General features: G+C 38.2%; 2 protein-coding genes across 2 annotated transcripts; both read left to right on the plus strand.

Annotated features, from left to right (window-relative positions):
- Positions 1-3,405: 3,405 nt before the first annotated feature.
- enam (enamelin) lies at positions 3,406-6,039 on the plus strand. The gene is made up of 8 exons (XM_003454200.5): positions 3,406-3,580; positions 3,697-3,850; positions 3,957-3,980; positions 4,154-4,216; positions 4,332-4,373; positions 4,512-4,532; positions 4,636-4,719; positions 5,295-6,039. The coding sequence occupies exons 2-8, from the start codon at positions 3,758-3,760 to the stop codon at positions 5,703-5,705; spliced, it is 738 nt and encodes a 245-aa protein (XP_003454248.1). The 5' UTR covers positions 3,406-3,580; positions 3,697-3,757; the 3' UTR covers positions 5,706-6,039.
- A 752-nt stretch (positions 6,040-6,791) lies between these two features.
- On the plus strand, positions 6,792-11,839 carry cnga1a (cyclic nucleotide gated channel subunit alpha 1a). Its single transcript, XM_013276890.3, has 10 exons — positions 6,792-6,964; positions 7,762-7,863; positions 7,953-8,015; positions 8,109-8,162; positions 8,260-8,403; positions 8,484-8,588; positions 8,931-9,037; positions 9,573-10,183; positions 10,285-11,231; positions 11,821-11,839. The coding sequence occupies exons 2-10, from the start codon at positions 7,784-7,786 to the stop codon at positions 11,837-11,839; spliced, it is 2,130 nt and encodes a 709-aa protein (XP_013132344.2). The 5' UTR covers positions 6,792-6,964; positions 7,762-7,783.
- Positions 11,840-14,399: the final 2,560 nt, after the last annotated feature.

Raw genomic sequence — 14,399 nt, forward strand, 5'->3', positions numbered from 1 at the left:
AGAGAGAGAGAGAGAGAGAGAGAGAGTGTGTGTGTATGAGTGAGTGAGGGAATGTGAGAATGCCTGTGTCTTTGTTGTTTGATAATGAGACTGGGAAGCTCCAGTGATGCCCCCCAGATGCCCCCTGGGGCACCGGGGCACCAGGCCAGCACCTGGTCCAGCGTAGAGGCCCTCGCCACCACAAGCACCCCAGACTCGCATCCAGAGACTGTCAGGCAGCACCCTCCCTAGTCTTTCACCACCACCAACCGAGGTAGATGCACAGGCACACCAAAACAGCAACCGCAGCTCTCAAGCCCTCAGGAGAAGACCAGAACAAGACTACAGCAGACCACCCCAACTAAGTAATGTAATTTCATTCATATGATTGTTGGGATTTTTTCTGTATGTGTTATTGTAGGGTCTACCTTACAATATAAAACACCTTGAGGCGACTGTTGTTGTGATTTGGCGCTGTAGAAATAAAATTGAATTTAGCTTTTCATGAGCTCAGAAATAAAGGTCAACACTGTGATTTAATGTAAAAATGAAAAAAATGAGGACTCTTCTTGAGAGGTAATCTTGTTTTAACATTTTGTTTAAAAGATGGCCATAGCCTAAACTGCTGGACAGTGAAGTCAGGTTACAAAACCTAAGGCTGAGTTTGTTCACTTTTGTCATGTTGATGTTTTGAAACCAGATATAACGCTTTCTTGTAATTATTTTAGAAATGTTCACCTTCAAAGCAGAAGTTGTGCCTTACCTCTGCAACCAGTATGTTTCAAATAGTGAAACTTTTAGTTTGAATGGCAGTGGTCTTCTGGTTTGTGCCATACTTTTCATAGTTTGACTACTGCTAAGGAAGTAGTTGGCAAGTGTTTGCATACAAGTTGGCATCTTTCCTGCAAACTAGTGGGAAGCATGGCAATATGCTAGCTACCAAAAAAAAAAAAAAACTGCCAGTAACCTCCAGCAACCACTAACAAACTACTCACCAACTAATTAGGGAATACACATTTTCCCCTGGACACTAGTAGTTGCCAGGGGGTCACCAACTGGTCTCTAGGCCAATGTGACCGGAATCTAATGGCTCCATTATGCTCGCCATGTTGCTTGTGTCACAAGTGTCGCACACCCATTTTGACATCACAACATGTGTTGCACGACACAATCTTTGTGGCCGGCCGTGCACCTTTGATTTTTGTAACCTGGCACGTTGTGCTGGAGCTGCAACAGATAGGTGGAAAACTCAAGTGTACAATTGTGTACAGAAGCTCAGAATACACACAGATATACAGACGGAGATGTTGGAACACTTTGAAAACTTTTGTTTTGTGTTTTGTGGATTTTGTGGAAAAAACTTTGCAAAAGGCAAAGTCTTGGCTTCCTGTTTTAACTTCTCCTCCTTTATCAGCACTTATGTTTAAGATATTGTCTGAGTGGCGACACCTATCATTCAGGAGAACACTGCAGCAGCTTCAAGGGCTTAACTACGGTTATAAATTCAAGTGACTGTGAGATGAGGTTGCGGTGGCAAGCAAAGCAACCATTGCTGCTTGTATACCTTAAGACTTGAAACTAGGGTTGAATCACTTGTCAGGAAAATGCTCTCTGAAAGGAGCTGAAGGGTTGCATTTCTATAGACTTTTATAAAGCAAAGATCTGTTTCATGCTGGTCATTGAAAAATGTTTAGAACACTTTACTCCAGTGTGGCAATTCTAAAGATAAACTCTGGACTTTTTCTTTTTCTTTTTTATTCCATAATGTTTTCACAGGTAAAACAGCCCTAGTACTTTGTCAGCGAATAAAGTGACTCGTTGGGCTTCCCATTTCCTATTCTATCACTGCCCCTCACACTTTTTTTTACTTGTTTTGTTGTTGTTAATCTCATGACCTCAATATTGTGCTGCAATTCACTTATAATAGAACTCCACAGAAAAACAAAATTGAACGAGGTTCTAATGTACTACTTTATGACGGTTTACCTTAAGTGAGTCACACCCAGATATGAGGTTTACTGCTATATAGAGGCTTTGTAGACCTTTGATGCAAGTCACGCTTTTAGATTGTCACTAAAAGTAAGTAAAAACCTAAAAAAAAAAAATAAAGCTTTATTTTGTTCTGTTGCTTTTGTTCTTGTTCTGATACCATTTTATACTGTTTTATTGTTTCGGTTGATATGCTTTTATTCCCATGTGAAGCACTTTGAAATAACTTTCTCTTTTAAAATGCTATATAAATAAATTTTACTTACTTACTTAATTACTTACTGTTCTGTAAGAAACAGAAAGAATTAAAGCATTTGTTTGTCAAAGCAACAATGTAGCCTCCTGAAACCAAGCATAGTTTGAGAGTTAAAAGTTCAGTGTTCCTGTTGGAACGGATGATCACTTTGTAACCACATTTTTATAACTGCAGTTTTTCTTCAAAGGAGAAAAGAGGAATAATCTAACTACATGGCACGATATCAACTGTTAACTTTTAAATGACTAACGAAGAGATTGTTATCTTTTGACAAAGTTGATTAGCTCAGCAGATTTGAGGTCAGAATAGTATAGAGTTCAGCAAATTACAGACTAAATCCTTCATTATCTGATCTGGAACCTGAAAAAATAATCATAAGTGAGCTATAATGTTCAAAATCACTGTGGTGAACAGCCACGCCAATTAAAGCAAACACATTTAGTTAAAACTCAGACACTATAGAAGTGGTGCTTCCCACTGGCACTTACACCCACTGTAAGTTTCAGTAGATGAAAAATAATCTTTGGAATACTTGTGTGAAATGTGGTGTTCAATTGAGAAAAAATATGTAGTTGTTTAACTTAAGTCACCCAATTGTTGTAATACATACAGTGTAAAATATCCCATTGCATAGGGTATTTTGCATGGGGTCAGAATTCTCTCTTAGACTAAAACAGATTATGAGAAAAATGCATATAAAGGCTAACTAGCCTTTATATACATTTCTACACATTATCTTCTCTATGCATAATGAAACATAATGTCTGTAGTAAGTCAGTCAAAAAAACGTTTTTTTTTAAATACCCCACCCTTTAAAATGCTAAGCTAAAAGAAAGAGCTGAAAAAGTGCAATACTCGAGTAGATGTTCTTATAACCTCTGTTCAAGCGAGGTGGATCAACACTGTATTTCATGTTTCTGTAGCTATCATCAGTACTTACATTATTTTTCGTAATAAAATATTGCAGATATTTAAGTTCTTGATTTTCCTTTAAACTGTTTTCAAGTCAAACTAAGAAGGGACTCTGTCATACCATTACATGCTTATGTCTGCTTCATGGCGTCTCTCTCTGTTTTTTTTTTTCAAAGTTTGGTTTTAGGGCAGTAAAGGTGGGCATGTGTGCTAACCATACTTGTATAGCATGTAATTAACAACAACAGGGGCCTCAACCCTAGATACCGCTTTTTCACTTTTGACATGTAAGGAGAATTCTTCAAACACATAGTTGTGCCTGTTTTACTGGATGTGATTGGCTGCTACAGGATATAGCAGCATATAAATTGCATCCATGAGGGACAAGAAGTAGACTTCTTTCTACTGAGGTACTTTGTCACAGTTTGTCTCCAGGACAACAAGGTAAGGTCGCTTTACAAACAGAAACAATTTCTCATTTTTTTGGGCAGCCTTGTTGTCTTCACAAATATTTTTTAATATAATTTTTTTTAATCTATTTCTCTCTTGATTTTTTTAAGGTTCCCCCCCCCTTATTCAGCAAAGAAAATTAAGAAGAATTAAGATAAAAGTCTGGGTTGTATGTTATATTATACAGGTTTTTCTACTGAAACTGTCAAAATGAAGCAGCTTGTTTTCTTCATATGCCTCTTGGTCTCTACTCTCGCTGCTCCTGTAAGTCTAATATTGTGTATTTTTAAATCTGCCATCTGATACCATTTTAAAACACAGTTATCCACATCTAACTGTTATTTGCTCACTTCCCTTTCTGAAATTGCAGGCTCCAGCGAGCGAAAGCAGTGAGGTAAAATGGCCTTTTTAAGTTTTCTGTTTTGAGTTTTGGATCTGTCTGCTATGACATGTAATTCTATGTTTTTGTCATGCCATCAGTTGGGCATTATGATAGTTGTCTGATAGACAGGGCATAATTGGCTTAATTGCACCGCATGTCTGAAGACGTCTGGTATTTATTTGCAGATTGCAGCACATGCTAATGAGGCCCTGAGGTGGATGGAGATGTACAGGCTGTACCAGCAGCAGGTAATGGGGGTTCATTGATGTTTGAAGTAAAAAAGAACTTCAGATAGGCCTTCCATGAATGCTCATTTATGATTATAAATCTGTTTTAATTCCTATTATTGTTGTTTCGTTCCAGGGAATAGTCCAAAATCCCTTCGTTCCCTCTGCTAATTCTCCTGTAAGTTTACTCTTGTTAGCCTCTTACAGGAGCTTAGTGGTGGATTTTTGTGAAAACTAAAAATAAGAGTATTTGCAATGATTGCTGAAGTTTGTGTGTTACTTATTTGCAAACTGACATAAAATTATGTTCTTTTAGGCTGTCTCAGCTGGGGCCACTGTGAGCATACACACAGCACTGTGACATTGCACATACGCATTTATTTCCTGTTATATATATTATTATTACAAATAATAATATCGGCTATATACATTTAATATAGGTGGATGCTGCACCAGCCCAGCCTGCTGACGTCCCTCCTCCAGCTCACGTCCCTGTTGGAGACGCTTCAGAAGAGGAGACAGAGGTGCTCAGGCATCATAGTTTCATGCTGAACTGTATATTCGTTGTTATTGAGAGATTCATGTGTACATTTTCTTCCCTGTTTAGAGAAATATTTGCTAATATTTGCTCGTATCTTGTTTATTCACAACAATGACTTCTTTGTCCACAATGGATTGGTTTAAGAATAGCCTAAGTGTAGAGCTAAAACAAACTGGGTAAAACTTGTAATGTATGTAGAACAAACACATTCCCCTTGTAGAATAAATTGAGGCTTTTCTCAATTTTCCTCAGATACCTGAATAAATAAATTTAGGCTAAATTGACAACAGCGGTAGACGCTACGTGCAAACACTGTTAAAACAGACAGCTAGAACAAGAAAAGGACACATTTAGGACAGACGACACTCTGACGAGTGCAACAAGCAAAAGAAACACAGACTGTTACACATTTTGCTGGAGCATTAGTTCAAACGATAACTTTAAATATGACAGCGTCACAAGCATAAACCCTGAACATGAAGCAGCTAACTTCAATAATTCATCATTTGTTGTCAACATATATATGACATGATTTTTTTTTCCATTTCTTTGGCACAGGATGGTAACCCCGCCACCAAAGCTGCAGGACCCGCCCCGCTGAACTCTGATGAGGTAGAGGAGGCCGAGGAGGTGGAAGCAGCTGAGGCTGACCCAGCCATGGTTGAAGCGGAGCCTTCAGCAAACCCTGCAGCGGTCGTTGAGCCAGCTGTAGTTGACGTCCCCATAGATGTTGCTCCAGTTGATGATGCTGCTGCTGTGGACGTACCTCCTGTTGATGTAGTTCCTGTTGACAGTGCCCCAGCAGCCCCTGAGGTGGCCGTTGATCCAGCTGCCCCTGCCACCGCCGATATACTTGCTGCTGCTGATGTCCCAGCTGAGGTTGACGCCGGTGCCACTGATGTCGGTGCAGCCCCACTGGATGCTGAGGCTAACATGACAGGAGGGCCAGCAGATCCCACTGCACTGTAATCTGCCTCTCATCACAAGCAATGATACTCCTCTGTTAGCAAATGGAACAAAAGCTGAAAATAGCTACAGGTGATGTGTTAAAAGAGACTAAAAAAATTAATTGGGAAAAAACTGAACACTTTGTAAAGAGAATAACCAAAATGTGTTTTCAGACCTAATCTAAAAAGTTTTTTTTTGTGGTTTTTCTCTTTTTCTCTAGTTCTGTACTTGAAAGTTTATTCTTACTCATCAACACATTGTATAAATGGTTGAGGATTATCTTATGTTTTATTGTTTTGCCGTACTGTCCACAGCATTAAACCATTAAAGTGCCAAAAAATAACAACAACCGCAACAGTGTTTCCTTCTAGTCAATGTTCCCCTAAGTTTCATCAGTGACATGAACACATCAAAATCACACAATGTCATCTCCATTTATACTTATTTCAACACTAAACCAAAGCAAATTAAAGGACATTAAACTCCTGCAAAGATGCTTCAGCTCAAATGCAAACTGTGAAATTTGCTGTCATAAAACTGCAAACACCACATCAGCCAACAGGGAGAGCCACTGAACCACAGGATTTCTACAGTACACTCCTGTACACGTTATTCCCGGATAGAGGTTCTGCTTTGATTTCACATGAGTCATTATTATTCTTTTAAGGCTGATCTGGAATCTGTTCTACCGGACATGATCTAATAGGATCAAAGCAGGATATGGAAGAGAGTGCTGACTGAGCAGGAGGAGTGTGTGTGTGTGTGTGTGTGTGTGTGTGTGTGTGTGTGTGTGTGTGTGTGTGTGTTAGAGTGCGTGTAAGCGTGTGTGTGTGTGCAAGCAGACTAAATCCTCTGTTCCGCAAATGATCAGGAAAATTATAGCCTGTTGCTGAATTTTAAAAACAGTGTCAACACATAATGGTTTTCAGTGTTGTGGATCCTGAGTAGGAGGTTAACTGAGGCTTGTCGAAACTTCACTTAAATGTATCTCATCTCCCGCTGGAGTGGACAAGCAGGGAGGATGAATGACTTTGCCTCCACTCTCCTCAGACAAGTCTAATCCCCAAATCCTCATCAGGGTCACTGAGACTGTATGACACAGTTAGATAGACTCAGTACCTGCAGGTGTTAGTTGCCTAGCTACATGTTGTTATACATTATTAAATAGCGTTCAGTGGTTGATGATACAATAAATCGGTGGGTACTGTGAGTGTCTAAGATCCAGGAAAGTACAGAAGTAAAGGGAAATGGACTTTAAATTACATTAAGGATCAGAAAAGGTAAGTTTAGTCACACGATATTGTAAGTTCTTTATGTAGCATCATCTATTTGTATGGCTAAATAATTAATTTAGACCTGTAAAACAATGTGCTTACCAGCTGAGACTGACACTACAAATGCAATAGTAACATTGGATATAAATGACACATGATGCAGATGAAGACAGTAAAATCTTTTTTTTTTTTAATGGATTGATTTATTCATTTATATATATATGTATTTATTTATGTATTTAGATCTCGAGGCAACTGTTGTTGTGATTTGGTGCTATATAAATAAAACTGAATTAAATTGAATTTTTTTTTTACATATGTAAGAATTGTATTTATTTAGTTATTTATTCTTTCGGGCATTAATCATTTATATGTTGTCTCAGTAAACACGTTTTGACAGCAGAACACATTTCTGCTTCCATGGGCTGCTCTTGTTTCTAATAAAAAAAAAAAATCAAATCAAAACTCTTAAAATATGCACAGGGATGCCACTAGTAATTATCTCTGTGCTATCACAAGGTGAAATTGTAAAACAAGTTCCTCAAGATCATTGCGATATCTTGTTTTGTCTCACCAAAAGTATAAACCCGCAAAAAGTTCCTATGATAAATCAAAAAGCAGATATATTTTTCAGTTTTTTTCTTTTAAAGCTAGGTGATCAAACAACTGCCAAAATACTTCCAGTTTCAGTTTAAAATATGTGTAAGTTTATGCACTGCTAAAAGGCCAATTTGGAACGCAACAGTACTTAAATTCTAGTCTAGTCCGAAGTTGTCATCCTGAAAAATGTTTTATTGTTGCAGAGTATTCTACAGTTCTGCTGCAATGGCCACTACCACCCAGGCTTTGCTCACCTCACCACCTTATGTTCCACCTCACTTTGCCAGTGACAGTGACGATGACCTGTGAGCAAAACTTAAATGTAACTACACAAAGAATAATAATGAGAAAAAAAGCAAAGATTTGTCAGTTAATAAAATGTGATGTGTTTCAGAAGTTCGCCTCAATCAACGTCTCTTCATATAGGCAACACGAACAATAACAACAACAATGAAGAGTAAGTACAATTTGGGGTCATGAAAAAAGTAAAAGAGGCTTTTTTAGATTCCTGTAATCATGTTAAACATGTTGCATTAATCATTTTTTTCAGAGAGAAAAAGAAAAAAAGGAAAAAGGAGAAGAAGGAAAAGAAGGAGAAGAAAGAGTATTGATTTTTATCTCCTCACCTTTTAGGAAATGTTACTATGTTATTGAGGATAACTAGTGCTCAGTATTCTCTAATTTATTATTGCACGTTACAGAAAAAAGGAGAAGGAGAAGAAGGAGGAGGAAGAAAAAGAAAAAGAAAAAGAAAAAGAAAAGGAGAAAGAGAAAGAAAAAGAGAAAGAAAAGGAAAAAGAGAAAGAGAAAGAGAAAGAGAAAGACAAGAGCAAAGACAAAGATAAGTAAGTACATAATTTACAGAAACTTTATGTGTTGTATGATTTTAAGTATTTATTTTACACTTTCATTCTTTCCTCCACAGGCCAGGAGAAATATTTGTTATTAATCCTGCTGGAAATTTGTATTACAACTGGCTGTTTGTCATTACGCTACCAGTGATGTATAACTGGACCATGATCATAGTCAGGTGACCTTGATAAATCAGTTATTCTTCCATCACTAAATTTCCCTAAAGGTCAAATATTTACATGATTTCATTTGTTTTCTTTTATATCCTACTTCATTAAAACTATTTTTGGCTGCAGTTTGCTTTCCAGTTTGCACAGAAATAGTTTTATTTATTTATTTATTTTTTTAAAGGGAGAAGTTATGTTTTTTAACATTGTATTGTCTTTTTTTTTTCTGTTAGTACAGATTACTGGGTTAATGGGGTGCAACAGTAGCACAACAGGACATAGTGTTGAGATATTCAACATTGTTAATTTACAAACCATCCTCACTGCTGGTGGTCATCTTCTCTTGCAAACAGGGCTTGCTTTGAGGAGTTGCAGCATGACTACATAATTTACTGGGTTATTCTGGACTACACCTCAGACCTTATCTACCTGGCTGATATGTACTTCAGGACCAGAACAGGTGAAAGACTAACCTTACCATTCTGCAGAAATCTTTTCAAAATGTGATATAGTTAACAGTTTTCCTTAAAGCACTAATTAGACTTACACAGATAAAATGAGTGGCCAGTGATGTCATCGTTTCTCTTGGTCATGTTATATGTAAGTGATGGTGTAGTTCTCTCTCTCTACTGCAGCACAGCAATCAACTATCATCCAGCAAGACTCAAAAGGGAAATTTGTACTGCTGAAGCCTTCAGCTGAATTCACGTTAGAAAAGATCCCTTTCTAACATGAATTCCCTTTCTGGATATAATTTTTGGACTCTGATCAACAGAAAAAAAAGACTAGTTGAAACTGCTTTACTATAAGATATCTAGAGCATTATTTACACCACCAACTACAAATCTTAAAGCTGCTAATAATTACAGTTTGCACTGTGATCCTGTGTGCAATTAAAGGTTGATTGTAGCAGTAGAAGGGAACATTTAATTCCATATAGTATTTAAAAACATAATGTCCCTGTGAATGGTAAACACTATGTCTTTCAACTGCAGGTTACCTTGAACAAGGCCTACTAGTGAAAGATAAGAAGCTGCTTTTGGATCGATACATCAGCAGCTTTCAGTTTCGTCTCGATGTTCTCTCCATGCTGCCCACTGACATCTTCTACTTCGTCCTTGGCATCAGCTACCCAGAGATCCGCATAAACAAGCTTCTGAGGATTGGGCGCATGATGGAGTTCTTTACCAAAACAGAGACTAAAACCAACTACCCCAACATCTTCCGTATTGCAAACCTTATCATGTACATCCTTATTATCATCCACTGGAATGCCTGCTGGTATTTCTCTTTTTCCAAATCTATTGGATTTGGTGCCGATGACTGGGTTTACCCTGCTCTGGATGATCCCGAGGAGCCTGAGTTTGGACAGCCCATGAGGAAGTATGCTTTTAGCCTGTACTGGTCCACACTGACTCTGACAACTATTGGAGAAACCCCACCACCAGCTTTGGACTCAGAATTTCTCTTCCATGTTGTGGACTTTTTAGTTGGAGTCCTAATCTTTGCCACCATTGTTGGAAACATTGCCACCATGATCTCCAACATGAATGCAGCCCAAGCCCAGTTCCAGGCCCGCATTGACAACATTAAGCAGTACATGCAGGTAAATGAACATTGATCAAAAAAGTCTAGATCAAAAGACGTAGTAAAATAATCTAGTCTCTAAATATTATTTTAATCCTCTTGCTTTCTTTTCATTTGCAGGTTCGAAAGGTTAGTAAGGACCTAGAGTTGCGAGTCATCACGTGGTTTGACTATCTGTGGAATAATGGCAAGGCACAGGATGAAAGAGAGGTGCTGAGGTATCTTCCAGACAAGCTAAAAGCAGAAATAGCCATCCAAGTCCACATGGAGACACTAAAGAAAGTTCGGATTTTTGCAGACTGTGAGGCAGGCCTTCTGATTGAGCTGGTGCTCAAACTCCGGCCACAGGTGTTCAGCCCTGGAGATTACATCTGTAAGAAAGGCGACATTGGTCGTGAGATGTATATTATCAAAGATGGAAAACTGGCAGTCGTTGCCGATGATGGTGTGACACAATTTGTTGTACTCGGAAGCGGCAGCTATTTTGGTGAGATTAGTATTCTTAATATTAAAGGTAGCAAAGCGGGTAACAGGCGGACTGCCAACATTCGCAGCATTGGATACTCAGAGCTCTTCTGCCTTTCCAAGGATGACCTGATGGAATCACTGTCAGAGTATCCAGATGCCAAAGGCATGCTTGAGGATAAGGGTCGGCAGATCCTGATGAAAGATGGTCTTATAGACTTGGATCCAGCTAACATCAAACCTGAGCAAAAAGAGCTGGAGGAAAAGGTAAACAAATTGTATGGTACCATGGAGCTGATGCAGGTCAAGCTGAAGAAGATCTTACGAAATTACGAAAATGCAGACAAAACTCTAAAACATCGTATTATAGATCTTGAGCGCTTCACTGGAGAGGAGGTAGAAGAAGATGAGGAAGAAGGAGAAGATAAGAAGGAAGAGAAAGAGGGGGATGGGGAGAAAAAGGAAGAGGAAAAAGTAGAAGAAGAGAAAAAGGAAGAAGAGGAAAAAGTAGAAGAAGAGAAAAAGGAAGAAGAGGAAAAAGTAGAAGAAGAGAAAAAGGAAGAAGGGGAAAAAATTGAGATGACAAAAGAAGATGAAGAAAAGCGGGAAGAGGAAAAAACAGATGAAGGAGGAGATGAAGAAAGAAAGGATGAAGACACCAAAGAAGAGAAGGAAGAACAGAAAAAATAAACAATAATTTATGTAATGTACCAAGCTCTTTTTTTATGTAGCTACAATAGAATGCTTATCATAATGAAGTGGACTTTGTACTTTAATGATTCGGTAATAATATAAAAGACAACATATGAAACACTACACATGGACTGAAATACCTACTCTAAGTTGTCCTTAAAAGGTGTTGCTATTCTATATGTGTAATAAAATTAACATATTATACAAAATCTTTTCCTATTTTTATATTCTCAACATTGGGCAGACAAACACACTATAAGCAACAATATTCGGGTAGGCTGTAGCACTAAAAGACACTTGTTTGGTGCTAAGGGGCACAAAGTGTCAAATTTTGACTCTACCATCTAAATGTTGAAGAAGATATTGAAACATATTAGATCAGGAAACATTTTTACAATCTTCTATTGTCCAAATTTGTTGAGCTGTGTAAATTGTAACATCAGTTCCTGTTCTTAGCAGACATGAGTTGCACCTTTGTGTGGTCTTCTGCTGTTTTAGCCCATCTGGTTTGGGCTAAAACAGCAGATGCTCATCTGCATACCTTCACTCTAATGAGTGGTTATTTTAGTCACTGTTGTCTTCCTATCAACCTGAAGCAGCAGGGGCAACATATATTTGCCCAGAGAACTGCGGCTCACTGGGTATTTTCTTTTATTTTTCCCCATCCTAAAGCTCTGTTTGAGCTTCATCTTTGGTCATCTTGACCATATCAACATGCCTAAATGTTTTGTGTTTTTGCCACATTGATGGGTGATGAAATATTTGCTTTAACAAGTTGTTCAGCAGCTCTTCCCAAGAGAATGGCTGATGAGTGTATCTGTTTGCTTGGGGATGGGAACTGATAAGAATTTAACGATTCCAATTGCATCATTGATTCAATTCCTTATTGATTCTCATTGGGTTCCCATTGACTCTGCATTGAGAGTCACCACCATCACAAACCAGCATATCAAAGGTATTACATTGATCCAAATTATTTGTGTGCTGTGTGGTCAAATGTTTGTGCATGTTGGAGGTATTTCCCCTCTTTGCTGTGATCGATGTTGGGGTCATTACTCAAAACAACATATTACACATAACATTTTTCTGTAATGAAGTACACTTAATTACTTACTTAATTACTTCCAGGCAAAAATAATTTGTTACATTTAGTAAATTATTGTCTTGACATGAAACACCTTGTCTTATATTTACCATTTAACAATATAAAACCCATAGGCTACATTCTCTTACACCACTCATAGGCAAGCTGTCTAACAATTCCAAGTAGTGACGACATGAATCATAGTAGGGCGATTGTGGCTCAAGAGTTTGGAGTCTGCCTTGTAATCGGAAGGTTGCCGGTTCGAGCCCCGGCTCGGACAGTCTCGGTCGTTGTGTCCTTGGGCAAGACACTTCACCTACTGGTGTTGGCCAGAAGGGCCGATGGCGCGATATGGCAGCCTCGCTTCTGTCAGTCTGCCCCAGGGCAGCTGTGGCTACAACTGTAGCTTGCCTCCACCTCTCTTTCATATAAATGATTTGAGGCTAATTTAAAACTATCATTCAGTGACCTGAAATGGTATATGACTTTGCTAATAGCACTAGGAATGATAATTAAAACTGTTATTTGCAGAGAGAGGAATCATGGTTTAATAATGGCCAACATGCTTTGTTTATTGTTTCTTGTGGGGAGGGAAACAGGACAAACAACCTAATATCATGGCAAAGAGTATATCAGACAGGCCAGTTCAATGTGTACATGTCACACTTTGCCTTTCCAAAGCTTGAAATGAACATACATGCAGAAGCTGCACTGCCAGCAGGAGGAGATAATATATTCAAAGCCAAGAAGTTAGTAGTGACCAAGGAAGGTATGAAGTACATTGCAGGATCCTCTTACAAATGATTAAGATAGGTGGTCTGTTTGTATTTACATGTAAATGTGTTAGTAATGTCTCTTCGACATAAAATATCTCCCTCTTTTGGTACTGTAGCTTACTGGAACTTCTGCATGCAGGTCCATTTCACACTTTGGAGAGGCAAAGCGATACATACACACATTGGACTGGCACGTTACATTACATATTTGGCCATTATACTGGGTTAAGACAAGATACAGGTAGAAGAAAGTCATATATTAATTTACTAATGATTGAATGCAGAGTGATGTAAGCACATAGCGAGTAAAACAATAGCAAACAGTGATTACTGTATCAGCCATTCATATAAGTAAACAATAAGCTGCTCATTATAAAAGACCCTCAGGTATTTTATGAATAGGTACGTGGAAATTCTTGTATGGATTCACTGCTGCTAGGAATTGGACCAGTGGTTAATTTAAGTATGTGGGATAGCCTTAACCAAGTAGTGTTGGTTCTTAAATCTAACCAAACAGCACATGAAGCAAGTGAACATAAAGTCTAAAATAATGGAGTCAAATTGAAGTCAAGAAGGGTGAGAGTCGCCTCCTTTTTGGTTTCACATACTGTTGTTTCAACAGTGTTCTTTATAATTCTTATGATAACTGCCAGTTATTATTTAACAATTAAAGAAAACTTGCTTGTCAGTCATACACTATGTAAATAATTGAGCTTATTTTCCATGTCATTGTGTTCAAATATTAATTTTGCAGTGAAGATTACTGCAAAAAGTGGAGCCTGTGGTGTCACTAAATTGATATTCCTAGTAGTCTGTTTTTCTCCTCAAGTGAAACAGGAAGAGCTGGAAATGAAAATCTAAAATGTAACAAAAATTTTTACATTCAGTCATACAATGAAGGTACTTTGCATGAAATCACATAGCTGTCTCCAGGAGTAAAGGGACATTTGTGAACCCTGATTTTTTTCAAAAAACAACATTGAGAAATCTCGTGTTTCACATCAACAGCACCTAATTCTTTTTCACTCATCAGCACTTTATTGCTATTGCACTTCACCTCTGAAAATAAATGAACCGTTTTAGATCAAAGTAAGACATCTGAGAGAACAAAAATAAATGCCACACACTCCGGTCCCCAAATAGAGTGTGAAAGCAGCCAGAGCAGCCAGGCATGTGACTATTGATCATCCTTTGTGCTGTTCTCTCAGCGCTGATGA

The sequence above is a fragment of the Oreochromis niloticus genome, linkage group LG6, assembly GCF_001858045.2.
Source record: "Oreochromis niloticus isolate F11D_XX linkage group LG6, O_niloticus_UMD_NMBU, whole genome shotgun sequence".
NCBI classification, from domain to species: Eukaryota; Metazoa; Chordata; class Actinopteri; order Cichliformes; family Cichlidae; genus Oreochromis; species Oreochromis niloticus.